Source organism: Danio rerio, chromosome 11 (assembly GCF_052040795.2).
Source record: "Danio rerio strain M-AB ecotype USA chromosome 11, GRCz13ab, whole genome shotgun sequence".
Classification (NCBI taxonomy): domain Eukaryota; kingdom Metazoa; phylum Chordata; class Actinopteri; order Cypriniformes; family Danionidae; genus Danio; species Danio rerio.
In genome coordinates, this window is record NC_141031.1 from 29,170,001 (window position 1) to 29,197,930 (window position 27,930).

A 27,930-nucleotide genomic window follows, 5' to 3' on the forward strand; every position below is an offset into this window, starting at 1 on the left:
TGGATTTCATCTGATGGATAAGGCTCTGCACCTTTTTGTTTTGGAAGGACTGAAGGATCAAGCAGTCAAAAGGCTGTGGAGTGCAGTGCCTATGAAGTAAGAAAACGCTCCCACATGTGCAGAACATTTACCAATGTGCAGAAAAGCAAACATTCCTGAAGATCATACAGACTGGTCTGATCTTTTCCAGGTTGGATGGAGATGAGGAGGAACAGGTGACTGTGCTGTATAACTCAGACTTCGGGTTCTCAGAGCGATTGTATGACACACTTGATGTGGGTCTGAGCCCGATTTGCCTTTTCAAGCCACTTGAGACCATTATGAGGGAGCCTCTGGTGTTTATCAGAAATGCAGTTCCTCATGCCTGTCTTGAAGCCATGAAACGGTAAAATTAAAATTACATCCAAAGAACAGCTTAGTTTTCCCAGTAGGTTAACATGGTAACATGTATTAGTGTACTTTGATGCATCATTTAGGTGTTATTTTTTAAACTAGAAGGAAAATATTAGGTGAAATGCTGAAAGGACTGTTCACACTTGCAAACTGATTATCCTGGCTTGTTTGGTGTGGACAAAAAAAAGAAAGAAAATAATACATTAGGTCCTGTTTTGCATAGTGTTCACGTGAGTGTAATTTTTTCCACCAAACCTAATGATACAAAAGTCAACAGGACCAAAGGTTTCCTTTATTCTTTAGTCCAGACCGAACAAACCAGCCAAATTGAACTTGATCATTTACTAACATTTGCCAACTAATAATGAAGAATATATTTATTATAGTGTTTGTTCATCTTTGTTAATCTTAGTTACTAGCAATAAAGTCATTAATTGTTATGTTAACTCACAGTGCATTAAGCAATGTAAACAAGACTGAATGTGAATTTTGATAATGCATTCGTAAACGTTGCGCTATGAACAGGTATTATCCATTATTAGTTCATGCCAGTAATTACACTACATTAACTAATAAAACCTCATTGTAAAATTTGACTGTGTAAAAACTCACTAAATGTTTCTTACTCACTTTTTTTTAGTATAAGCCACATTAGGCAGGCCAAAACACTTCAAGAAGCGGTGCACAGCAATCTTTTCCCTTTAGCCAACATGGTTCTCAGTTTAAACAAGGAGTTTGGAGTGGATGTTGGGAGAGAGGAACTGTGGTTGGCTGCAGAGACCCAGGAACCTCAGGATGTATCAGATCATCATAACATAAGGAAGAGAATGTACACACCTCTAGACAACTTCAACAGACAATATTTCCAGTGGAAACGAAACAAGTGTAAAAATGGGAAAAACTTCATTCAGGTAATGAATTGCTTATACAGTTTTAGAGCATGTCCCAAATCATGCAGTCGAGTAGTACGAGTAGGTAATACATTTAAATTAAACTTACATTCCACAAAATACCGTTCTGTATAGTAAGAACTTTTTATTTTTTTAGGTAATTTAATAAGTTACTTATGAATGTGCCTTACTGTACAGTATTGTGTGAACCGTTTTATTTTTTTTTGTTAAACAAATATGTTTAGCAAAATAATTAAATTTTTTCACTGAACGCTGTGAAAACAAATGCTGGGTTCCCCACATCACCTAACATAAAACAATTAATTCATCCCGAAGAATCTAGCTAAGGGTCTGAGAATCCTTGTAGCAAACGTATGTGTGTGTTGCTTCAAGAAAGCAACCATTTAATCGTTTATCTTCATTTTATTTAATTATTATTTGATATATAATCATTAGTGATGTATATAATAATATTTTTATTTATTAGTTGATAATTTGATTATTATTTGTCATTTGATTGTTTATATTTATATTTTATTATTACCATTTTCCTATAATTATTGCTTTATTATTATTTTCTTTTTTTTCCATATATTGTTATAATCTTATGACTTTGTGGATTTAAGCGACTTTAAGCGATTTTCAAGAGTAAGAGATAAGAGAATGTCTCCATTTTAAGGTCTGTACAGCCACTGGACATTGTTGGGACGCAGCAATTTTCCATTTCTGTTGCTTATAGTATAATACTTGTTGAATTTATCCTGGTCAGACGAAGTCTGAGCATTGAATCATAGGCAACTAAGATTATTCAATAGACTACTCTAACTTTATCATCCTTACTTCAACTCCTGCTCTTCTTTGTCTTTCTCAATTAACTCCTATATTGACAGGAGATTGCTAATTCAGTTGAATACTGGTTAACAGGTTTGGGTGTCGGGTGGCTCTGCTGGCTTGTTGTCTGGATACCCAAAGATAGACATTTTCTGACAGGATCTGGCATCTGGGGCTAGATCTAATTTATCTGGCATGGAGAGTGTGATCTAACACGAGTAAAAAACACAAGATTTGTAAAAAAAAGTAGTTTAAACAAGCAGGAAAATCATTTTTTGAGTGAAGGAGGTTAGATTTGTTTGACAACTGCACATTTAAGAAACAATGAATTGAGTAAGAAATTTGTCAATTTACACTCAAAAAATGCCTTTTGCTGATGATTTAAACTGCTTATGTAAAATGAGTCGAAGCAGCATCTTTCTTAACATATTTTTTGGGGACAAATATATATAAATTTGTAAAAATGATTAACTTAATCGAGTTGGGTTGGGAAAAGTTTTTGTTTTGAAGCGTTAAATAAAAACTAAAAAGTCCTGTGGATACAAATTTAAAGAATTTAGAGTTTAACTTTGTCAGTACAATGAGTTTTACATGTATTTTAAGCAGTATTGAGTCAAGTAAAATACTTATAACTCAAACTAAATAAAAAAAGTAATTTAAACACATTTTTAATGATGTAATTACTAATCAAGTACTTTTTTTAACACTGACACACTGCATGTTTCCCATAGAAAGTGGGAAACTGAGTTAGCATTTTAGTGAATGAATGTTATTTTTGTTTTTAATTTAGGCAAACATTGAAGACGTCTACAGGGCTAGTAATGACTTAAAGAAGTCAAAATCTTATGTGGTTTTGGATACCATAACTGACAGTCAGACCATCAATTACCATAATACTGAAACAAATTCTACAATTCGGAGTGGAGAACAACTCTACAGGGAACTATCAAAGGTTGGCACAAATTTCCATTAAGAACATCTAAGACATACCAAAAAAAAAACAAAAAAACGTAATAGTTCAACTGTTGTTAAGCATTTTTTTTATATTATATTTTTGCTTCCATTAGTGCTACCAAACTAAATAACGTGACTGATTATTCTCTTTCTAGAACTCCACTGCTATTGGCATCTTTTGCCCAGGTTTTAGAAGCAGCATAGAGTCAAACCAGCACCCAAAGCGGCCAGACGATGCTCGGATAGAAGAGCTAAGAAAGGTGCTGTTAAGGTCACGTTTCTCTCTCAGTGCAATGTCAACTTTATGGGAATTCCTAAGAGCTTAAGCAAGAAGATAGAGTTTTACTGATGTTTGCCTACCTTGCCCACCTCTTTACGGATCCCCAGAGTTTAAGACAGTATTATGTTGCAAGTAGGGTGACAGGACTAATGCTGATTGACTCATGGGACACAGAGCATCGTCATGAAGCATGTGTTTGCATGAAATTGATTTATCCACCTTTCAGAGTCTGAAACTTATGGTTCCCTGCTGAACATGAGCATAGCACTCAAAAATGCGAACCTTTCAGATGACTGATTGATGTTATCATTAGCAGTTTCTCCTGTTTGAGGAATTGAATGTAATGTATTTGCGTTTGTTGTCCCCCAAAAGCATTTATTTGGTATGCATATTGGTTCACAGCCTTGGACAGAAAACGTTCTTCATGGGAACAAACTGAAGCCAACGCTTTCCAGATCTAGGCTGCCTTGGATTCAGAGATATCAGGATTTTGAACTTTACTCCAAGCCTCCGTCACAGTTTGGACCAGAGCTTCCCCTGAGCATTCATTTGGCCGGTAAGATCTTCCCATGAAAAAATAAAATTCTACAATTTTCCATATATTCGTGGACATGAAATATTGATTTGAGAGAAATGTTGATATAATTTCAACTGTATATAATTTATTTATTTTTTTTAAACGAACGGTCATTCACACAGAATATTTTTTAAATGTACTGCATTGGTTTTTCATTGGATTATCTATTGATATTATCTGTTTGTTTGTTTGTTGTCATTTAAGTTTTATTTACTGTATTATTATTTTTTTTATTTGGCAATACTGTATAGAGTGTCATGCCAATAAAAAAACTTGAACTTGAACTTCTAAACACATGCAAGATTACGGTTGCTTGATTTCACAATGGGGAATTTTTCACATCTATATTTATATTTAGAGTTATAAATTTTACAATTGTGAGACAGTGTTGCAATTATGAATCAGAATTTTATAATGCACACTTGGAATTGAGGTTTATATCTCACGATTTTGTCTTTTTATCGTTTACATTTTGCAGAATCTTTTAAGTCAAGTCTGACAACTTTATTTATTTATTTATTTATTTATTTTTTATAGTGATTAACGAATTGAATGAAGTATTCCAGAAAGCTATTTAATAATTCAAGTCTGTGTAAACTGAAAATTACTGAGACTTTTTACAGTCATCAGGCCTGTAGCCAACCTGGTGTAAGGCATGGTTCTATTTTCTCAAAAAGTGGAACTTTTTGAAGTTATACGCCTCATTTTCTATTTAATTATGAGATTTATATACTGCATTTTCGGCTGGATTAGCTCATTAGATGGCCATCATAACCACACTTTTTGATGTACCAAAATATTTCCTAAATATTTAGAATGTAGAGAAATGAAAAAAATCTTTCTTTTTAAAATACAAATTACATAATATATCATTAGAAAAAAATGTTTTTAAATAAAAAAGTAGCCTATTGTTAGAATCTGGCCATTTGAATAGTAAAAAAATTAAAACAATAATAATTTAGAGGTTTACAATATTTCTAGCCTCTCTTGTAAAAAAAAAAGTATATTTGAAAATTTGTGGATAACCATGATAGCCAAAATAGTACTCAAATTGATTATAACATGGGCCACTTTCAGTGCTTCACACCTTTTTACTCGTCATTTTTTCTTTCAAGAATAAGGTCCAACATTTAGAATAAAAGTTTTTTGTAAAATGTTTTCTCTTTTAAAAGAGGACTGACATTTATTTCAGATTGTATGTTTAGTGCAGCTGGACGTTGGATATTAAACAAAAATATTTCTTTGTATAGGACAAAACTGATTAGCTGAAGTCAAACCAAAGCAACACCCAACAGAGGATTCTGCTTGGTCTTAAAGATTTTTTTAAAATGTTATTTTCACAATTTATGATGGCATAGCAGTCAAAATAAAAATAATGAGCGCATGCATGGGACAAATTCTGGACCTTCATCAGTAAGTGGGCCTTGTCATGTTGATGTACTTTTAACTAAAGCAAAATATTAAGTAGGTGCGGTGCTTTCTTTATGCACATCATTCCCTATTAGCAAACTAACAAAAAGAGGGGCATGGTTAAGATTATTCTGGCTGAAGCCATTAAACGGACCTCAACAGGGAAAAACTGCCACTCCAAATGCTGATTTTGATTATCAAATGATTACCAAAACAATTAACTCGCACAAATCAATTGTTCAGCGTAATACTGTTTGATAGCAAAATAAACTGTAAATTGCACAATTTCACACAGACTTTAACATTTGTCAGCATTCATCAGATACTAAAGGAACTTTTTTACCTTGTATTTTGCTCAGGAGAGTCTCTTTATGAGGAGCAGATTCAGGCTGCACGTGCTCAGCACAACAGATGGCTAAGGAAGATATTGCTTGGTGAAACTTCAACAGGAAGTGGAAGAGTTCCCGAGTTCAGATGTCACATGAGGAAAGCCAACCTGGATAAACTACAAGACATACTGAAGGACAAACCCATGAAATATTCTCTCAGGAGGCCAGGAATGGCTTTAAAGGTGAATTTCAAAAACATCATAGTACAAACAACAGTCAAACATAGTTTTCAAATTTTAATTCGGTTCATTTTTAGAGTAAATTATACAACAAAAAAGGCTTTGACGTCTCCCCAGCATATTTTCTTGACAAACAGTACACTTTAAAACGATTTAAGTTTGCTGTTCATGACTTTATCCTATTTTTTTCTTCAGCCCATTCCCGTTATTTCTGTGGTCCAGCTTTCTGAAATGACTGGCTCAGCAGAGGAGGAGGCCAATATTCCATTTACTCCTGGACCCTTTCAGAACCACAGTCTGAGCTGGGACAAAAACGCCATTCCAAGATACTCATCTCAGTACAGCAAATTCCACTTTAGGTTAGAAATCATCCTAGTGTTTTCATTTGCAATCTTTTAATAATTAATTCCAGCTAAAATACTGTACTACAACTTGGAAAAACGAACAAAAGAAAACGATTCAGACTACCGATAGAAACGTTAACTTCATGGAAGTGTTTTGTGAGTGCCTAAATGAGAAAAAGGAACCACCTTGCAACAAAACTGCACTGATTTTAACAATGTTTGGATTTTCAACAGAGATTACTGGAGGCCTCATTCATTCCTGCACAAGCGAAGTGTGTTACCGTTTACAGATGAAGAGAAAAGAATACACTGCTACCAGAAACCTGCTGAAGCCCCACAGACACCCTTTGTAACTGACTACTTCAAACTTAACAGAAACATCACAGAGATAAGAACCAACAAAGACGTCACCCTACATGTGCTATAAACGTATAGCTTAAAAATCACTTTGATTCGCTTGCAGTAATATTCACTCATCTGAAAACAGTTTAAGTACCTGTTAAAGTATGTTCACCATGGCCCATTTGCCACATACACACTGTTGTTTTAGGAGTGACATTTGACAGTGAATTGCTTAAATTGTACTTTTGTGTGTTCCAAACATGAATGATTTTCTAAATTGTAATGATTGATATCTGTGGAGTCAATCTGACCATATGTACTTGCAACATGAAAAAGTTTTGCAAACAAAAAATAAAGCATTGATCAAAAAAATTTTAAACATTTAAAATCTCAAAAATTAAATAAAAAATTAAATAAAAAAAAAAAAAAAAAAATCGCAAAGAGAAAATTGAGTTTTGAGAAATAAAAAGGACTAATAAGGAACAGCAAATAAAAATCAAGTTGTGCAAAAAAAATAATATTTGCAATTTTTTTAATCGTCAAACAGTAAAACGCAAATCAAAATGAGCATTGTACATGACTTGAGAGGTTTTGTAAAGGCAATATTGGAAAACAATGTTTAGAAAATATATGAATATCTTTTTTTAAATTGCAAACATTTAACTTGTTTTTGCACTGCATGATTTTTATTTGCAGTTCTTTACTTGTTTGCAAAATTCCTTTTTATTTCTCAAAACTTGCATCATTTTTCAAATTTTTTTGCTCAATACTTTATTTTTTTTTCAAAACTTTTAAATGTTGCAGGTATATATGGCCCATATATAGGCAAGTATAGATTGACTCCATAGATATCACGTAATAATAATGTTTTGACTAAAATAATATATTTTTATTTATATTTTTATTTATATGTATATATTTTTTTGCACTTCACATTTCTGTGCGTTTCACCTTCTGGCCCTGATTTGACAAGGAGACAGGAACAGGAAATAACAGGAACTGGGGCGTGTACAGAATGCCCAGACCTGCCTCCTATGAAGCGACATCATCAGCTTGAGACACAAAGAAAATCCGCCATAAATTGCTGTCATAAATCTAACCGAGATTAAGTAAAATAACTGAATCCTTTGTTTTTTTTAGGGGGCTGTTTAAATTGAAAACACTAAAACTCAAATCAAAATGAACATTGCAATTGACTTGAGAAGTTTTGTAAAGGCAATGCTGGAAACAAAATATTTAGCAAATATATGATTTTGTTTTTTTAAATTACAATTATTATTATTATTTTTTTTGCACTGCTTAATTTTTATTTTTGTTTGCAAAATTCCTTTTTTTTCTCAAAACTAAAGTTTCTTTGTAAATTTTTGAGATTTGCATTATTTTTCATTTTTTTTTGCTCAATACTTTGTTTGTAAAACTCTTTTATGTGGCAAGTACATATGGCCCTAGATTGACTCCATAGATATCACGTAAAAATAACGTTTGACTAAAATAAAATTACAGTGACAAAGGCTCGATGATTTTAAGAAAACCACAGTTGGCAAAACCACTTTGGTTTGTTTATGTTTCTAAGGCTGTTTCAGGGGCACAGTCAAAATGCTGCCAAGTACACTTATTATAAGCAATGCTTACTTTGCACATTTGACTTGCATATAAAGTTAATCAAGCAATTTGGTTTGCATTTTAACGTGTTTGGATTTAAGTTACAAAAGATCTTTACTGTCATTATTTTGACACAAACAAAAAAACTGCAGTTTACAAGGATTGGTAGAAAATAGACAAATATAAACGAAGTGGGAAAAACTGATCTATTTATTATTATGAGTTCTAATTGCGTCTTATTTTTTAAACCATAAAGATCTGGCTACAAAAATCAGTCAAGTACCTTGTTTCTTCAAATCACACATTCAAGTAACATACACAACTCGTTTAAAATACTGTATGTCATAAAACACTAACAAAAGCTCTACACAATTTACACACCTATTTTTGTGATGAGTTCTTAGTGATGCATTAAGACGTATATCAGAGTTGTCTCTATTCTAAATGTGTGATGCAAGATAATAATAAAAAAAAAATCACAAAAAAAAAGGTATATATTGACTCATTCAGGTTGCCAAATATTGCTAGAAAAAAGCAAATAATAAAAAGGTCTTAATAATTAAACCCAAATTGGTTAACTTGGAATAAGTTACATACCAACATAATCACAACCTGCTTACTTCATTAATGGCATTAAATACATTCATTTGATCACTGTAAGATAACTTTAGTCAAAAATACTACGCGAGACATAAATATCAAATGTGCTGTGCTTTCTATTGGTCAATCATGCAATTTTGAGTGTTAGTCGTGTGTAAAAACTTTAAAAAAGCAGTAGGCAATTCAATTCTGTATATTTAAATACGGCCATCGCTCCTAAAACTATAGTGTGTACATGACCAATAAGAAAGATCTATAAAATTGCAACTTAGTAATGTTTTTTAACATTTAATATTGTTTTTTTTTGTACATAGAACTGTTAGATATAAGCAAGTTGATACCTAATACTTACATTTAAAAATAAAAAACAACACACCTGTTATTTCCTGTGCACAACAAATGTCATCAGTGGCCCAGGAAACAAAAGACACATTTTGAGGATATGTTTCCAAATGGGACGGCCTTCAATGTGCTGCTGTGATGCACTGAGTGTGCAAAAGCCTTTAAATTGGGACATACTGATATAAAAGGACTACTTCATTGCAGTATGAGGCTTAATTAATACTGCATATTGTGAGAAACATAAGTATATTTAATAATCAAAGCACTTCTGTTGGGTTAAAACTAAGACACAAGTGTGCGTCAGAAGGTTCTTTCCAGGGGATGTGAGCAGATATATGCCCTCTTGGCTAAGACATCCTGGGCGATCTTCTTTATGTTGGCATCATCATTCTCTGGGGAATCTGTGGAAAACACACCCAAATCCATTGACCGAATCTGAACACTCTGATCTGAGGCATTGCATTGACTGGAGTTCTTAGACAGGCAGTAATTGGAACAGTATGAAGAGAGCATGCGAGTGTTAGCGACTGACTTATGGTTTGTAAGGTTGTGGAGGAAATTCTATAACATGTGCAAGCGCTTTGTCTTGCTATGCAATAAAACGAGGGCGGCTGGAATCAATTACAGCTGTGCATTTTACTCACATCTTTGAAGCTGACTCAACATGTAGTTGTTCTTGAAATGAGCATCCTTGCAGAAAGTGTTGGTGAGCAGCACCTGAAAGTTTTAACAAGGCCATTTACATTAATGATTCGAAATTAACGTGCAAGCAAATTTCCTTGATAATGAGGTTTTTGCTGGCAAAATCATTGTACACTCGGTGACCTGAGAACAATTTGACAAATAGAGATTTGATGGGAGTAAAAAATATGAAATGTGTATAATCTTATATAATATTTGATGTATTGGATAAGTCAATATGTATGCTCACAAGCAATGCAGCCACAGCATGAGAAGTCATTAAACTGTTTCCGTCAATTGTTTCTCTCATGCAAAATCAAAACAGCCCTGCTGCTATGAATTAAAATTCAGCATATTGAAATACCTCCCCGGATCAATCCACTTCTGAGAAGAAATTCATTATTTGTCACATAACAGCATTTACAAGCAAATCGAATCCTAAAAGTTAAGCTTCACATTGAAACAAATGATCAATTTCTGTCCTAATCTATGCTTGTTCACCACCGAATTTTAATTTTGTCCACCTAAAACTGACAATTTGGTGTTAATTTACCCTCAGGTCATCCAAAGTTATTAATTATGTTTTGCCTGAGGAACATGATTTTAGCTGAAAATCTTTTAAAATTCTTTAAAGTGCACCTATTTTACCCCATTTTCAAGATGTAGGATAAGTCTTTTGTGTCTCCAGAGCGTCTGTAAAGTTTCAGCTTAAAACATCCATCAGATTATTTATTATACCTTTTAGAACATAAGAATTCTCTACTCTGAACACATTGTAGCTGTTTTTTTCCATGTGCCTTTTATGGTAGTTCTCCTCGCCCAACATTCCCATGTGCCTGTCAGAGTGTGCCTCAATCTCCAGCTAAGTCAGATAAACAGCACAGTGACAGACATGAAGGAAGCAGATCTCACATAAAGTTTGTGAGAAACACTACAGTAAGATCTTTAGTTAATTCAAGCCTTTCTGCAACGACGAGTCACACACATAGCCGTTACAAAGCTCTTGCGCACACACACAGCGCACTCGTTTAACTTTGTACTGCTTTTGCACGCAAATGTGACAGCATACACGTTGATATCCACTGCTGTATGGATATCTATTTTGTTAATGTATAAAATAAACCCGTCCACAAATGGGGATTAAAGCGGCTGTGGTGATAAAGACAGTAAAATGGATGCAATTCATGACAAACATGCACTATTTTAGAAACATATTAAACTTGTAAAACTCATTCTTGATCACGTTTGATGATGACTGATGATCACAGAACTTAACAGATTTTTTTATTCCAGTTGCTTGTTGATTATACGCGTTACTATGGAGACATGTTAAAAACACAGCTATCAATCAAATTAGTGGGCGAGGAAATCGCACTCCTACATCTTTAAAATGAGAAGGATTTAAATCCTATTTTAACGTCAGGGGGAAAGAAAAAAAAACAAAAAAAAACAAAGTTGTTTTGTCTTTATATGACCCCAATATGACTGTGGACACTATACATACATACAGTTCTGTCCAAACAGCTTACAAAAGATTATTTTCATCATAGGTGCCCTTTAAGGCCCCACTCAAAAAAAAGAAGTCTTGTAAATCTTTGATGGCCTGAGGGTACATTTGCAGCATTTGGGTGAACTGTCTCTTTAACACTGAACAAAGAGTTGATGTCTTGAGGCAAGTCTCAAAACAGAGTATTGGTTTCCAGGTGGAGGTCAAGCACTGTTTTAGTGTGGCTTGTTTTGAAGCTGACCTTGTGACCTCAGTGAGGAAGGGTTAAAAGTCTGTTACCTCATGGTCATGGTTGCGCAGGCCGATGGAGATGGAGCGAGAGGAGCGGGACAGGACGGCTGTCATGGCGTAGAGGTTAATTAACACATCTGCAACTTTCTTCAACAGAAGCTGCTCATCGACAATTGTCTGAAACACACCAAGTTACAACAGTTTTACAGTTTGAAATCATTAAACGTATAACAGTTTAAAATAATTTTTGGCAAGGGAGTTTCAAAGATTATGAAAGTTCTATTTCATCTTTTATTACTGGAAAAACAACAATACTAATAATAATACAAATAATTATACACTGAACACAATTAGAGTACTACCTTCATTTTACCTTCAAGATCACTGCTTAGTCTTTTTTGAAGAAAAGAGCACTTTTTACATCTACATATTCTGAAGCACAGTATAAAATACACATATTATATACTGTACGTGTACAGATTAACAATAACACTTTCAAATACCAGTGTAATCTGGTGGTAAATTCCTTAATCATCTGACAATTTCCAGCCCAACTTTCTAGAGTTTACTAGTTGCATCCTAAATCGCATTCTTATACACTATTCTATGAAATTCTGTAGCATGAATAGTCCAATTTATTTATTCTTTATTTATTATTTTACTTCAACTTTTCATGTGAATGCAATTATGAAATCTCCTTAAGGTAAATGCAGATGTACTCATGACTGTTATTATTTGGTAGTTTGGTCATTTACTACACCGATTTGCCTACCGTTAAATGTCGTTGCATTAAATTTCAGATTCATAAAATGTCACTAAACTCAAACAATACATGGTTTGAGTGCATAGTGTTCAATTGCATAGTACACAGTGTGCCATTACGGCTGCAACTACTGACTTGACACAATAAGATGAGCTATAGGCCTGTTATGATATCTATTTTTTGTTGTACAATATTTTGAACCAAAAACGATATTATTGTCATTTTAAGACCGTTTTATGCCACTCATTTTATAATGCTAGAATGACAATATAATATCATCACAATGCAAGTACACACTTCAAAAGACCACATGATATTTTCTTTATAAGAATATTTAATTTAATTATAGTCATTTTAACTATTTAATAATGAGACATTTTAATCAGAATGTAAAAATACATTACCTAAATAAACAATAATAAATGTTAACAAAAAAGTGCAAAGTAAAAAGTAACAGAGGCTGCGATATCTGCTACCAGATCTATTATCAGTTGTCAGACATCCACCTGAAAATATACTAAATTTGTAGAAAATACAATATATATTTTTTTCCATACTGATACTGACACCTCTAATGGAGATAGAGATGTTGCATAATCAGCTAAAATGTTGCTTGAGTTGGTTTTTATGTGTGGGTGATAAATATTGCATCACCAAAAATTATTGAGGTCATGTCCATGTGTTGTGCGATAAGTCGATGTATTTATTATTGTGACAGGCATAGTAAGCCATTCTAAAGTAACTGAAAGCCTCTGACAGCAGGTTGTCCAGATGAAGGCCAAAAGGAATGACTAAAAGAAAGAAGATGCGGTCCTTTAAAATTACTATATGTGATTTCTAGAATATTCCATGTTTATAATGTCGCAAAGACCCTCAGAATGTCTGGTCGTCCACGAAAGACAGATGCGCAAAAGGACAGGACATTGCGAAGATTCTGAATGGAGAATCCATTAAAATTGCTCACCAGTTAAGATCTGAACAGGGTAAAGATACGTTTTAGCTCACAATGTCTTAACATTACGAGAATTAGACTGAAAGCATCTCTGCAAAACCTCATTCTCATCAGCAGAATTAATCGAAATGCTGGTCTAACTTTTGCGGAGAAGCATGTTTTGTGTATTTTTTATTAGATGTGTAATTATGTATATCTAGAACTGCACATTCTGTTTAAATATCTGTTTTAGTTGATCTAGGTCACTCAAAGTAGGACAAATCACGTGCGTCCTGACAGTAATACCCAAATTGTTGGAAAAAACACATCCTGTGCCTGCCTTTCTAGAGTTTGCTTTTCACACAGCATGCAGGCAAAAACACTGTGACGGGGGGATTGATTCTTTTAAACGTTTCCTGCAAATGAGAACGAATGAATGAAGATGAATTTAGTGTGCTCCAAAAAAAAAAAAAAAAAAAGTGTGTGGAAATCTGAAACCCTTCCAGGCTGCTCTCTAGTGACTGCAGGCTGATTACAATAGCATGGCCACACAGACACTCATTGAGAAAAGAGAGAGTGAGTCCAGCTGTGTCACACATGAACATTACCTCAGCTCAGCAGGAAAGAAGGGACCAGAGACGAGTCCCAGCAGCGCTAGCGGCCCATGCTAATTACCTTGTGCATTATTACGATAGCAACCAATCGAAAAAAAAAAGCTAAACAAATGGTAACTTCTTATTTTCTGGCACTACTTAAGGAATGTGCACCAACTCTATGTCAAAAATGATTGCTTGGGAAAATGTGACATTTATGGGGCGAACAAAATTAATAAGTAATAGCAAATATTAAACTTTTTAGTTTACTTTTGTCATGCATTTTTTCATATTTTAATTTCACATTTACTTCTATAACTTAATTCAAACTTAAAATGTAATTTAAAGAAGCTGTAAAACAAGTGAACATAACATATAAAAATGTTATATTAATAATAAAATCAAATAATTTTTGTTTTTAAGTGGAACATAAATCTGTACAAATGAAGCTCAGTTGCTATTTCAATTACCCCATTTGATGTAAAATTACCAATATATAACATTTAATATTAAGTTTTAAAATATTAAATGATCTGCAAACACTAGTAAATATGTGTAAAAAAAAATTAACATATTACTATTATTATTACTATTAATAAAGCCAATGCCATTATTTAAAAATTAAATAATACATTAAAAAGGTTTCAATATTACTAAATAATTACTAAATAAAATAATTAATTAATAATACAAAATCATAAAAAATGTGTTGCTCCCACTTTGCTAAAAACACTATTATACATATATTTCAGTAAAAAGTGAAAATGGGTTGTTTTTTCGTTATTTCGAACAAATTCGTTCTTCCGGTTTGAAAAGAAATTTTGAAGCTACGTCACAGCCACGAGATCCTTGTGTAAATTCCAGCATGGAAGCTGGATGTCTGTACCATCTGGTACAAAGTGACTACTTTAAGTTTTCAGCTTTAATTCATGAGAAAGACTTGGTTTGAACTAATCAGCGCACTCTATTGTAAATGAAGTGCAACTTCATTAATTTGCATGATATAGCTTCAAAGACTGTTTACCTGTTACAGTGTTCAGAGAGACGCCACGTTGTATTGCCAACTGTAATTAAAACAAGTAAAAGAAGAAGAATTGTTCGGAGACATGGGTAGCCAGGGCTGCGATTATAAATGTGCCACAATTAAAGTTTAGTTTAGATTTTTACAGTGATGAGAGCACTGATCGCATATAGACCCACATGTGTGGATTACAGTGGTCTGCTAACCCACGACAAAAATATATGCTTGTATAGAAAATATTTTACCGGAGAGCTTTTCGCATCTATTTGCTACTAGATAGCATAATAGATTTGCTACTCGTCTTCTTTTAAAAAAGACTGTTGGTGAAGTTGGTGATGATTGGTGTCGGTGTCTGCATCTACCAAGAAATGCGGAGGTTTTATTTCTCCCATTTGGCATGTGGTATCAAAAATTCCATTAAAACAACACTCCTCCAGCAGTTCATACTTTCATCCAATATCTTGTTTGTCATTGGGGGCATGCATGAAATGTTCCTGAATGAAAGTGAAAGTACCAAACTGCAGTTAAAGTCAACAAATTAAAAATGAAACACTTGAAATGACATAAAACTCCAGAGAAAAAGTGGATAGCTTGGTGACACAATGACATTAATCATATTATGTGCTATAACATGTAAAATGGGATCATGAAAGGAACATTCAAAAAGCAACTCATGTAAACTCCTTAATCATATTACTGTCTTATTAGGGTTAAGGTGAATAATTCAATTACTGACATCCGTGTAAATGTAGTTACTGTCTATCTGCCCTGCATGTGTTTGTGTTGCTGCTGTGAAAATCAGCTGTAGTGCATGTAATGAAACTCCCCTTTTCATGCAAACCCTTTCCTCTTTCTTCACTCCCAGCTAATCTCACCCACTTTTCTGACTTTTTGTCAAACTAGGTGTGAAAACACCCTGCTAAGACAGGGGGGTTTCATGGCCCTTTAATATGACTGCAAATACAAAACTTAATTTGAATTTAAAAATCTCTATATAATATATACATCTGTAAAAATAAATTCAGTAAAATTAATTTGAATCTTCTAATATATAAAATATATAAAAATATATAATATATTATATTATATATTATAATATAAAATATAAAAATAAATAAATCCTGTAAAAAAAAGAAGAAAAATAAAAGAGCAGTCAACTTGTAAAAAATTAAATGAATCCAGTAAAAATGTAAAAATAAAATTCAATTAAATGCAAAAAAAAAATAATAATAATAATAATTAAAATAATTAAATAATACAACAATTTTATGCAAAACATTACCTTTCCATATCGGTACAGCAAACCTTCAACAGTGGAGCCAAAACATGCAGCGTTCTGCTCAAACATTTTGGCGCTCTCCTGTGGGAGAAACATGACATCATCAGTGTGCTGAAAAGGAGCTGGTCTCAATTACTCGGCCACATGACTTTAAAGGGCAGATCAGAAGCAAGGAGCCCGCATGATGAAATGTCACTGGCAGGAGAAGCAGGTCAGATCAGACTGACAGGGCTTTTACTGGACATCCCTACGCTACAGTTAGTACCATGACGCACATTCGTTTTATGACCACTGGTGTGGTTTTACTGTATAATATGATAAGCTGCTCAATTAATCATTAAAATATTGCAGTTTTGCAAGTTATTTCTAAATGATAATGTTTTGCATATGTTTGTTAAATCTTTGACCATCACAGCAGTACAATCAAATCTGTATTTGACCCAGAAAGATCAGCAGTCTTGTATGGTTGAAAAATTAATCCTTTTAACCAGTCTTATTATTATTTCTCTGTTATGAACGTACACTTTCTAATTAACTGAATTTGTCTAGCTTAACCAGTCAACCTAGCTAAGCATTTAAATTAAACTTCAAGCTGAATACTAGTACATTAACTAGTAAAATATTATAAATAGTGATTAAAAATAAATAATTTTTTTTTAAAGTTATTAAAAAAAAACTATTGTTTAAAAAATTTGGGAAATATTTTCAAAAGAAATAACATTTCACAGGAAGGCTAATCATGTTGCCTTGAACAAATTTTTAGTAATAGATATATACGCACAATAAATACACTATATATATATCCTCCAAAATATATCCTCCAAAACACTCCAAAGTGGCTCAATAATATTCAGTCTGGTGACTGTGCAGGCCATGGGAGATGTTCAAGTTCACTTTCATGTTCATCAAACACTCTGTCATCAGTCTTGCTGTGTGTATTTGTGCAATCATCCCAATACATGGCACGCCTTCAGGATACAATGTTTGAACCTTTGGGTGAACATGTTCCTCCAGTATTAGGGATGGGAAGATTGATCGATATGTATCGATAGGCGGTCATGCGCGTGCACGATGCGAGTGCATCGGTAGAGCAGCAGAGGATGAATGAAATTTTGGAAGCAAATCGAGATGCATCGGTTTTTGCGAGATGCATCGGTTTTTCCAAGATACAGCTTATATTTTTAATATAGAATGTATTTTTTATTTATTAACAAGTGTTGTCAACCGGTTTTTGGCGCATAATTTAATCGACCTACATAAAGTATGCCTTAGCAACGGATTTGCGGATGTGTACACTTACACTTTAACTCAGTGTATCAGGTGTGCGGATGAAGCTAGTGGAGCGCCCTCAGAAAGCGCGAGAAGCAAAACAAACATTTTATTCCCCACTGAGTTTTAAATCTAAAGTATGGCAACATTATGGATTTTGCAAAAAGGATGGACGACATGACAGGACAGATGCAATTTGAAAAATGTGCCGCGCATCTGTAAAATACGTGGGCAGTACGACTAATCTGAAATCTCACTTGAAGCGGCGCCACGGTGTTGTTGTGAAAGCATCTTCCAGTGTCCCTGCATCCCCGGCTTTCGCACTGCTTCAACTGTAGCTACCAGCTCCAAAAGGGGTGAGAACAGCATTGCAAGTTTTTTTCCATGCGCAACAGTTTTGTGCGCTCTACGCCAATAACGGATGTTATTGCATTGTTCATCTGCAAAGATATTCAGCCTTGTGTCACGGAGAACGAAGGTTTTAAACACCTCCTCCTGTTAATTTTTATTTAATTATAATAATAATAATACTATTAATAATAATAATGATAAAAATAATGGGTGTCACGGTGGCACAGTGGGTAGTTTGACCACCTCACAGCAAGAAGATTGCTGGTTTGTTATTTTTTTATTAGCCTGTTGTTTACAGTGATAGTGATGTTTCAAAGCAGCATAACACTGCTAGTTCACAACCTTAAGTTTTGAATATTCAGTGGCAAAATATATCTTTGTAAAACTTGTTTTCATAGTTGAAAAGTTAAAATCACAATTCTTGTTGTGCAATGCTAAACCTTTATGTTGAAAGAGTGCAAATATATATAATTTAATATATATATTGCACTTATACATTCTTTTTATATTGAAAATACTTAAATAATATGTGCTATATGTTGTAAAATGGCTCTCTACTGTAAACTGACACTCTGGCTCTGAGAGAAAAGCCAGTTTGTAAAAAAAAGTCTTAGTTTTGCTTGGTTAATAAATAATCAAACTCATTCAATGGCACAGCATCCTCTTTCATATAATCTCATAAACTTGAACTAATTAGCTAGTGCTGAATTATCGCATTGTATCGTGATATGGGTGTGAATCGTATTGTGTTGCATCGCAATATGTCACAAATGTATCGCTAATATATCGGATCGTATTCTTTGTATCGAGATGCGTATCGGATCGGCATTATAGCTTAGATGCCCAACCCTATCCAGTATGGTTCGATACTTCTTGGTAGTAATGCGCCCATCTAGGATAAGTATTGGGCCTAGGGAATGCTATAATATTGCCAAACCATCACTGATCCACCCCCATGCATCACTGTGGGCATGCAACAGTCTAGGTGGTACGATTTTTTTTGGGTTTCTCCACACTTTAACTCTCCCGGATATGGGAAAGCGAGTGAATGTGGACACAATGCATGTTTCACATTGTCCAAAGCTTGAGATTTTCTCTGCTTGCATCATTGAAACTGATGCTTGGCAGTGGCATGAGTGACTTAGGGTTTGGCTATAGCTGCCCGGCCATGTATATTGACACTGTGGAGCTCCTGACAAACAGTTTTGGTGGGAACAGGAGAGTTGAGGTGCACATTTAATTCTGCAGTAAGTTGGGCAGCTGTGATTTTATGTTTTTTTTTTCTGGATACAATATGAGTTAGCACTTAGACATCCCTTTTAGACAGCTTCCTCTTGCATCCACAGTTACTCCTCTTTGATGTGTTTCGTCCTACTTGGTGGTATGCTGACTTTACCTTGCATACCAGGGGTCTTGATATAATTCAAAGACTTGCTGTCTTGGTCACAGGTGATACGCACGAGACGCACACAAACACTTTGTCCTTTTTAAAACTCTGATACGTTCGAGTTAGCCATGAAACCTTCAACACTAAATTGGCCAGTGTTTCAGTTTCATTCTCCAACCCCTCTATCAGTCATGAATACAGCAATGAATTCATTCAAATTTTTGTTTGTTTCGTTAAGTTTTCTGAACAGAATTAAGAAGGAATTATATTGTATTAAAAAAGAAATTTGAATAATTGGGACTCCAGAACCCAGAATCATTTAACTCTGACAGACTACAGCCATTCTAGAGCACAAGCAGCAGTAAAGTGTACCGTCAGACTGGGATGAACAACACCATCTTTGCCGGTGAGCCCAAAATCTGCCGTCTGCACTGTGTCCTTGATTTTCTTCCCCAGAATCTCGAACACCACGCCTAAATTTCCTTTCTTCATCTCCCTGTGAGAAGAGAGTATCGTATGTTAGAAGAATGAATTAGGACAAGGATGAAATCCACTTGTTCATGTGAATATTCCAGACATACTTTATTTTTCCAGTTAATATTTTGCCAGCATACTGCATCCCTGTAAGTGCGACGTACATCCTCAAAATTTCATTAGTGCCCTAAAAGCAGAGAAAAAGAAAAGAATAAGTATTATATAATGTGTTTCTCAAGTAATTGTTTTTGCACGTTTATGCTGGTGCTGTATGATTGGATCAACATGCCCCCTGGTGGTTAAAACTATGTAAAAAGTGTTGTTACTATTATGATGACTATTACTGCTGCTACTTCTACTACCACCACTGCTACTAACAATTTGGTCAATTAAATTATTTATCTATAAAGTATATCCCTTTCATAATTGAAATTTCAAAGTTTGGAGTTTGAGGCATTATATATCATTGGTTTGAGCCATTATATATATATAAGAAAAAAAATATTTTACTGATCAAAAGTGGCAGTAAAGGCATTTTTAATATTATAATTTTTTTTTTAATTCACAAAAAACAAAACAAAAACAACATTAGAATGATTTCGAACTGATCATATGACACTGAAGACTAAACTACTAGCTCTGTATTTGAAAATATATTTCTGCCATTGAATTTACATTTCAATTATAACTTAACTATATATTAAAACAGAACAAAAAGACATTTGGATTATTATAGTAGTTTTTTTACTGTATCTTAAAACAAATACATTGTGCCTTGGTTGTGATTTTAAGTGAATAAAAGTATATAAGCAGATTCAAAAGCTTAAAGTTTATGAGCTTGAATTTTTACAAAGTTTTTCATTTAAGAACGCTTTAAAAGCTCAAAGTCAAATGCTCCCCAGACAGATTGTTATGTGGTTGCTAGGATATTGCTATGTGGTCTTGGAAGTTGATCCGAAACTTCTGCTTACTCTACAACAATAAATGTATACAAAGTGAATTTGCTAAAATAAATCTGAGCTTTTTCAAAGTCCCTTTAAAGAAACATGTTTTGTGAACACTTACGCTGTGTTCTGTGTTCTCAAAATTTGCCAAAACTGCTGAAAAACTGCTTGAATTGATATTTTTGGCGCAAACAGGCATTCACAATGGTACAAACCATTATAGAAGTGGGCAAATGTATATGCAAGCTATGTATTCTTTTAACTATTAATCGTTTTTAAGATACAGAGCAAACTATTAAAGAATAGACCCCCCCCTAACATCTTATTATGATGTTCTTTAGGAGGGATCAACTGTTAATTATGGGGGTCAGAGCCTCCTAGACCCCCCTGTAATTCGCACCCTGACCCTGACTCTAACCCTAACGGGTAGAATAAATCATGTATGGCCATCCGTCTCTACCTCAAATATTTGGAGGATGCGGCAGTCCCTGAGGTAGCGCTCGTAGGGGTAGTTCTTAGTGAAACCCAGACCTCCTAAAACCTGCAGAGCTTCACTCACACAGATCCAGGTGCCCTCAGAACTAAAGACCTGGAGAATCACAGCGGAGCATCAGTAAAAGCACCACTGGGTTGTTACTCATTTATATTAAGAGAATGTTGAAATAATGACGTCTGCGGGTTGCTTTACCTTGACCATCGCGGCCTCCAGAGAGCAGTCTGGGAGTCCAGGGCGGTCCATCATTCCAGCAGTGAGGTACGCCATGCTCTCCATCACATACACATTCAGGGCCATAGTGGCAAACTTGTCCTGTGTTGAAGCAAAACAAAACAAATGAGCAAATTATTGCTGTCAATCAATTAAAACAAATGTAACCAATTAAATGGTTTAAATGGATATTTAAATCCATAATTTTGAACACAGAAGAAGATATTTTGAAGAAAGCTGGAAATCTGTTAGTATTTCTTAATATTAAATAACAGCTTTCTTCAAAACATCTTCTTCTAGCTTTCTTCAAAATACAATAATTTTGTATTTGGTTGAACGATTCCTTTAAACACTATATTTCTAAAATTAAGATTGAATTAAACCCACTACAAATTCAGGTTTTTAAATATACATTTATACATATATAATCTTAAAGAAAACAACATAAAGACAGTATGTTCTGTAGCCTTTTTTAAACATCTAATCACTGATTACACCAAATTAATTGCATGAGTTAACTTGCTGATTTTATGAGAAAAGAAGCAAAAAATAATTACAGACTACTTCAATGCAATATATAAATTAACATGTACCTGAATCATTCCAAACTCTGAAAGCCTTCTGTTGAATTGTTTTCTTGTGCCTGCATATTCTGCTGACAGCTCTGGAGAGACATGGCATGAAAATCAATTACATTTTAATGCATGATCAGTAATAATAAAGTAAGCTAATACTGAATCATGTTCTCACCAATGAGTTTCTTGACCACCCCTGCACCTGCACCACCCATGCTAAAGCGCCCATTATTCAGGATGTTCATGGCGACCTTAAGGAAACTTGCCAAAATCAGCATCACGTCATCATATTAAAAGCATCATATTTCAGGTTGTTTGTGACTCACCTTAAAACCATCACCAACTTCACCAATTACGTTCTCGATAGGCACTTTTGTGTCTTCAAATGTGATCTCAGTCGCTAAGGTGTAAATGTACACGAATAAAGAATGTGCATAATTATATTTTCATTTTATTATCAAAACTCATGTTAAATAGGCCATATAATAATAATAATAATAATAATAATAATAATAATAATAGTAAACCATAATCATGAGACATTTATGTACATGATTTATAAAAACATGTCTTTTAATTTCTATTAGTCCACAAATATTAAAATGTACACAAAAAACTAAGTAAAAATATCCAGAATATAAAAAGAAATGACGAAGCATAAAACAAACAGAAGCTAAAATGGTATTTATTATAACCATATGCAAAGTTAAAAGATATTTAGGTTTCTTTTAAAAGTTATTTTTTATTTAAGGTGTGCTTGTTAAAGTAACTATTCATTTAACTATGTAGTAATACAATTTTCTATGTGGATAAAGTTAGAATATGGATTAGGTTTAGGGTTAATTGCTGTTAATTTAAATTACTTTAATATTGCAATTACATATGCAACATGTGTAACAAAAAAATCTTAAAATAAAGTGTTAATATGTATTTAAAGCAAAACTGAATGAACTTGGTCCCGGTGTGTTCGCATGCTTATTTCTGGCTCACTTAGCAAACAATAAAAAGTTTTAATTATGCATATTTTGCTAACTTATGCAACATCTGTGCTGCATTTTATTCCAGTTGACCTGAATAAGAGATCATTTACAACTGGAATGATGCCCAATTTTTGGGTGCTTCACATTTGGTTCAATTGCCTGCAGTTTGAAAGACTCAGAAGATGGTGTCTACATTAGCCAAATGAACTGAACTCTAATATCGAACGAACCCAGGTGCACACCAAAATTGCTAGTGTGAAAGCAGTGGTCTTATTCAGCTTGGTTGGTGTAAATCAGCGTTCAGATGGCAGTGTTTACACTTCAAATCAACTGCGCTACCAACACAATTACACCAAAATTTACTTTACTCTAATCAAATCTGCTTAGAGCGAACACATAACATGTTTTTTTTTTTAAATATAAGGATAGAACATTCATTTATTTATTTACAACTGTATTTAAGGTCTAAAGATTTTGGGGAAGTCATTTAACACAAATCTGATGTGCAATAACATTCGAATAACAGATATATTTCAACATCAATTTAAAGTACAAAAAAATATTAAATGAAGTACAAACTCACTGTTTGACCCTCTGATGCCCAGTTTGTCTTCAGGTTTTCCACTGGTGACTCCACCGAATGCTCTTTCCACAATGAACGCTGTGATCTTATCTTTCTTTTGACCATCTTTATCAACAACTTCAGTTCTGGCAAACACAGTCATGATGTCTGCCCATCCACCATTGGAAATCCAAAACTTGAAAGAAAACATACTTTTAGCATTTCATTCTGTTTAGACATAGAAATGCATTTTGGTTGATTAGATCCCCTTTTCCCTGATTGTTCAATTTAATATAAGCTTTCACAATTCACATTTGAAGGCACAAAAAGGAAATTGAAAGTGGTACAGTTTCTACTCTGACAGACAAAACGCACAAGGTTGAATGCACTGCATTTATGTTAGAATCAAGAGCACATTATGACAGATGTCAGATGGCAAAGTTTATTGGCAGCCCTTCTGGCAGGTGCATTTCAACAACACATCCTGTAATGTTTAACAATTTGGTCAGCAGGCAGACAGCAGCTGATCATCTGTGGCTGTTCAAACACATTCCCCCATAGGAGTGTTTACATTACAAAATCAATCCAGAATTAAGCATTTATGACTACCTCTGGATGTTTTTGGAAGTAGACAAGCTTAAATTCTTTCAAATCCCATTTACACTGCACTTAATGTCAATTACTTGTGATTGGATTGACTAAATTTTAAAATCTGGTGTAAAGTCACCTTTGTGCCATTGAGCAGGTAGTGCTTCCCATCTTCTGTTAGCGTGGCTCTCAGCTGTATAGATGCAGCATCACTGCCACTAAAACACATATATTTGATCAAATATAACCAAAGCTGATTTGGAAAAGGGAAGATTTTAATTTCAGGTTAAATAGCATACCTTCCAGGTTCGGTGAGGCAGAAAGCTGCTATATGTTCTCCTGTTGCTAGTTTGGGCAGATATTTTGCTTTCTGAGCATCCGTTCCAGCTATTAATATACCCTAAAATGTAAAAAGCATTATGCAAATTTTCCTTAAAATAACAGTATTTTATGCAGCACCTAAAGTTGTTCACTCACCTTCAGGCCGATGGCCTGATGTGCTGCAAGAGTGACTGCAATAGACCCATCTAAAGACGTGATCTCTCCTAACCTGGCATACATGGTGTTTGAGAGTCCCAGGCCCCCTGGAGGAGGAAACAGGCAAACATAAAGATGAAACTTTCTGATGGAGTATTAGACGTGTGACTCGTATGAAGTCGGAGGTCAGCCTCACCATATTCTTCAGGTATCTGGATCCCAAACAGACCCAGTTCTTTTAGTCCATCCAAAGTCTCAGGGGGAATATTGGCCTCCCTATCGATCTTCGCAGAGTCAACTAGAGGTGGTATTTGCACAAGAACAAGAAAATGAAAAACCTCTGTATTTTTATGAGGAAGATAAAAGAAATCGTACCAGCTAACATCAGGTAAAAACAGTATACACTATTGTTTAAAAAATATTTAAGATATAATACTTTCTACATCTGAAGTGTTTATGTGGTGTAAAATACAGCAAAATTGGTAATACAGTGAAAATGTAAAATAACCGTTTTCTAATTGAATAAGGTTTCAAGAGTTCACACTTAGCTAATGATTGATTATAGAGCTTAGTTGGCATGCTGTCCAGGGAGAGAGCCCTAAGTTCAAAAGATCCTCAAGCCTGAGGTTTCCTCCAATTTGCAGGGCGAGAGGGGAGTTTGAGATCAGGTAGATCTCGAGAACTCCCCTGCTTATTTATGGCTAATGACAAATTAGGGATTGCTATGAAGAGAAACACTGCTGACTAAAAGCTCATCTATAGCGCTAATTTGGTTTAGTCAATTCACTTATATTGCTTGTCTTTAAATGGCAGGGAAACCGGGGATCTTGGGAGAACATGTAAACAGCACAGGGAGCAACAGGGAGAATATGTAAACTCCACACAGAAATATTGACTGGCCTGGTACGGACTTGAACCAGAGACATTCTTGCTGTAAGGCAACAGTGCGAACAACTGGCCCACTATGTCACCCTATCTATCTAGGCAAAAGGAGGAGGAATAGGGGTGGAAAGGGGGATTCTTCAAAATGAAGGTGACTGAGGTTTAAAAACTCTGGTTATTTATAGTGACTTATGAATGGTCTGATTGATTGGTGAATCATGTGTTAGCTAATGCAGATTAGCTGTGGTCAATCATAAGCACGAGATCTCTCAAAATCAGTTTATAAATAAACCACTAAAAATATCACTTATTTTTGTGATTCAGGTCTTAGATTAATTTCAGGTCTCAAAAAGTTTAAAGAAAATAAGTTACATGGAGTCAAAACTAACAAACACAGTAGATTAGTATAAATAAATCGTAATTATCTTGTAATAAAAACAAAAAAAACAAGAGCTGAATTTTCGCATCATTACTCCAGTCTTTATTTCGCTTCAGGAAATCAAAATATGTGAAGATCAAGTAATTCAATTGAAAAAGATTTAATTTTCTTTTCATAATCATTACTAACATTATAAACATAAACTTTCAAAAGCTTAGTGCCTATTTTTTGTATTTGATTAAAAGTGACATAAATACATTGACATACAAATACAAAGTAAATACATTTCTGTATGTTACAAAATATTTCTAAAATACTCGCATAATAAATGATGCTGAAAATACAGGATAATATATATATATATATATATATATATATATATATATATATATATATATATATATATATATATATATATATATATATAAATATACATACATACATACACACACACACACATATACATATATATATATATATATATATATATATATATATATATATATATATATATATATATATATATATATAGTGTTTGTGTGTGCACAAATAGAGAAACTGTTACTAAATATTTAAAGCTAACTTTTTACCATACATTCTTCAGACAAACACTGTTCTACTTAGTATCGTAAACTAATACATTATATGAAAAGAAAGCTTGAATTAACAAAAACATACAAAATACCAACCACTTTCATTGAAAAACTTTTCCACAGGCTGAACAAACTGGTTTAACTCTTCTAATTCTTCATTGCTGATTTCTGGATAGGGAAACACTTCTTTCTAAAAGATTTGTAAGAAACATTTGTCATTAAAACGACATTTTTTTCAAAAACTGTAATTATAAGGATCCTCCTCCTCATCCCCATTTGAAGAACAATTCGATTTTTATTACAGTTTTATTTAAACTAACGTTACGTAAAATAGTAACAACAATTACAGCAAACGATGTTATGCCTTTGCTCAAGTGATAGTATACTTAAAGACAGATATGCCAGTTACTTACGCATTAACATGAAAAAATAATTCTGCAGTTTGTTGTCATTACCTTGTTAACTTTGCCCAGGAACAGATCTTTTGCATAAGCTAAACTCCTCGAGCTGGACCTAATGAAGCGCTGCGACTGAAACTGATAAAGATATTCTCCTGTTTGCGCGACACGAACAGCGAATAAATTCCTCCCACGCCTTACAGATCTTGACAAAACAATAAATTTGTTCAGGCTCATCTTCAACGTTGATATTTACCCTAATTACGAATCACCCTACGACTCACACTGAAACACCTTTCACCCGTTTTCGTCTCACATTGATGACGTCACTAGTCCACTTGCGAGCAGTTCATTTTATGGCCTGCAGATGTCAGTGTTTAGCTGCATAACACAATCGCTTTTCATTTCAATGCTCGGTGAAAATGTAACTGAATTGATCTTAACTCCTGCATAGATTTATGTGAGTTTTTCTTTCAGATATTGATAAAATTACTCAACAATAATATTCAGTTGTCCCTTTGTCGTAAACCTTCTTTGGCAGCGAGGCCGTCGTAGGTGTTGACACTGAGGATTTAACCCTCAAAGCTGCTCTATTTTTAGCCCACAGCAAGCCAGACAGACACAGACGAAAGGGCACAGAGTCCGTTTCTCACCACCTGTCTGCGGTAGGTCACATGCATAAGAAATAGTTTATCCAAACAAACACTCAAAACATCTTTATCAAAACAAAAATTATGAGGTTGTCAACCATCTCTGCTAAAAGAAATATTGGTTTACAGAACCGTCTGGAAACATTAGGCTCGTTTTTGATACTGTTTCATTTATGGTTTGCATGTTAAAATTTGTGTTTTCAGTTTGTTTAATTTGGTCACTAAAACCACTTTGGTAAATTAAATAATTAGAGCATCATCACATGGACGATTAAATAATTTTTATGTCTTGTAGTCTACTGTGTAGGATTTAACAGATTTCACGTGGTATGTATAGGCTTTTTATTTTCACGAAAATAAACAATTTTATTAATTAACCCCACCAACACCGTTCCTGTTTGGTTCCCATTGGGTTACTTCTGGGAACATTCCCAAGTTTAATTGTGTATCAGAATGTTATAGGGATTTTATTTTTACTTAAAATAAGCAAAAGGGAACATTCTGTATTATTAGGTTATTTTTGAAACAATCTGTGAATACTATTTTATGGTTGCAAAATAATAACCTTAAAATAAC

General features: G+C 34.0%; 2 protein-coding genes across 6 annotated transcripts in view; one reads left to right on the top strand and one right to left on the bottom strand.

Moving 5' to 3' along the window:
- The window catches only part of cfap92 (cilia and flagella associated protein 92 (putative)), a 16,059-nt gene extending 9,036 nt beyond the window's left edge, over positions 1-7,023 (top strand). For 2 of the 4 annotated variants that reach the window (XM_087273790.1, XM_087273791.1), the window contains exons 8-16: positions 1-96; positions 191-385; positions 1,034-1,304; positions 2,905-3,066; positions 3,224-3,328; positions 3,751-3,904; positions 5,695-5,906; positions 6,099-6,262; positions 6,482-7,023. The exon at positions 1-96 is cut by the window's left edge and continues 740 nt beyond it. In XM_087273790.1, the coding sequence (XP_087129916.1) occupies positions 1-96; positions 191-385; positions 1,034-1,304; positions 2,905-3,066; positions 3,224-3,328; positions 3,751-3,904; positions 5,695-5,906; positions 6,099-6,262; positions 6,482-6,674 (1,552 nt within the window). In that variant the 3' untranslated portion in view covers positions 6,675-7,023. Of the gene's footprint in view, positions 97-190; positions 696-805; positions 1,305-2,904; positions 3,067-3,223; positions 3,329-3,750; positions 3,905-5,694; positions 5,907-6,098; positions 6,263-6,481 lie in introns of those variants that run through there. The other 2 variants (XR_015502654.1, XR_015502655.1) reach the window with 1 other exon arrangement.
- Positions 7,024-9,063: 2,040 nt separating this feature from the next.
- Positions 9,064-27,032, bottom strand: acad9 (acyl-CoA dehydrogenase family, member 9). Of its 2 annotated transcripts, none has more exons than XR_015502080.1 (18): positions 26,762-27,023; positions 26,403-26,496; positions 24,649-24,750; positions 24,453-24,559; positions 24,275-24,375; positions 24,115-24,193; positions 23,409-23,583; positions 22,172-22,245; positions 22,021-22,096; positions 21,864-21,934; positions 21,253-21,372; positions 21,025-21,153; positions 19,728-19,807; positions 19,519-19,642; positions 16,143-16,220; positions 10,454-11,729; positions 9,778-10,338; positions 9,064-9,534 (listed from the first exon to the last, which is right to left on the bottom strand). XR_015502080.1 is itself a non-coding variant. In NM_001045307.1 (18 exon segments), coding segments are annotated over 18 exon segments (1,893 nt in total). In that variant the 5' UTR covers positions 26,942-27,032; the 3' UTR covers positions 9,064-9,433.
- Between the last annotated feature and the right edge of the window lie 898 nt (positions 27,033-27,930).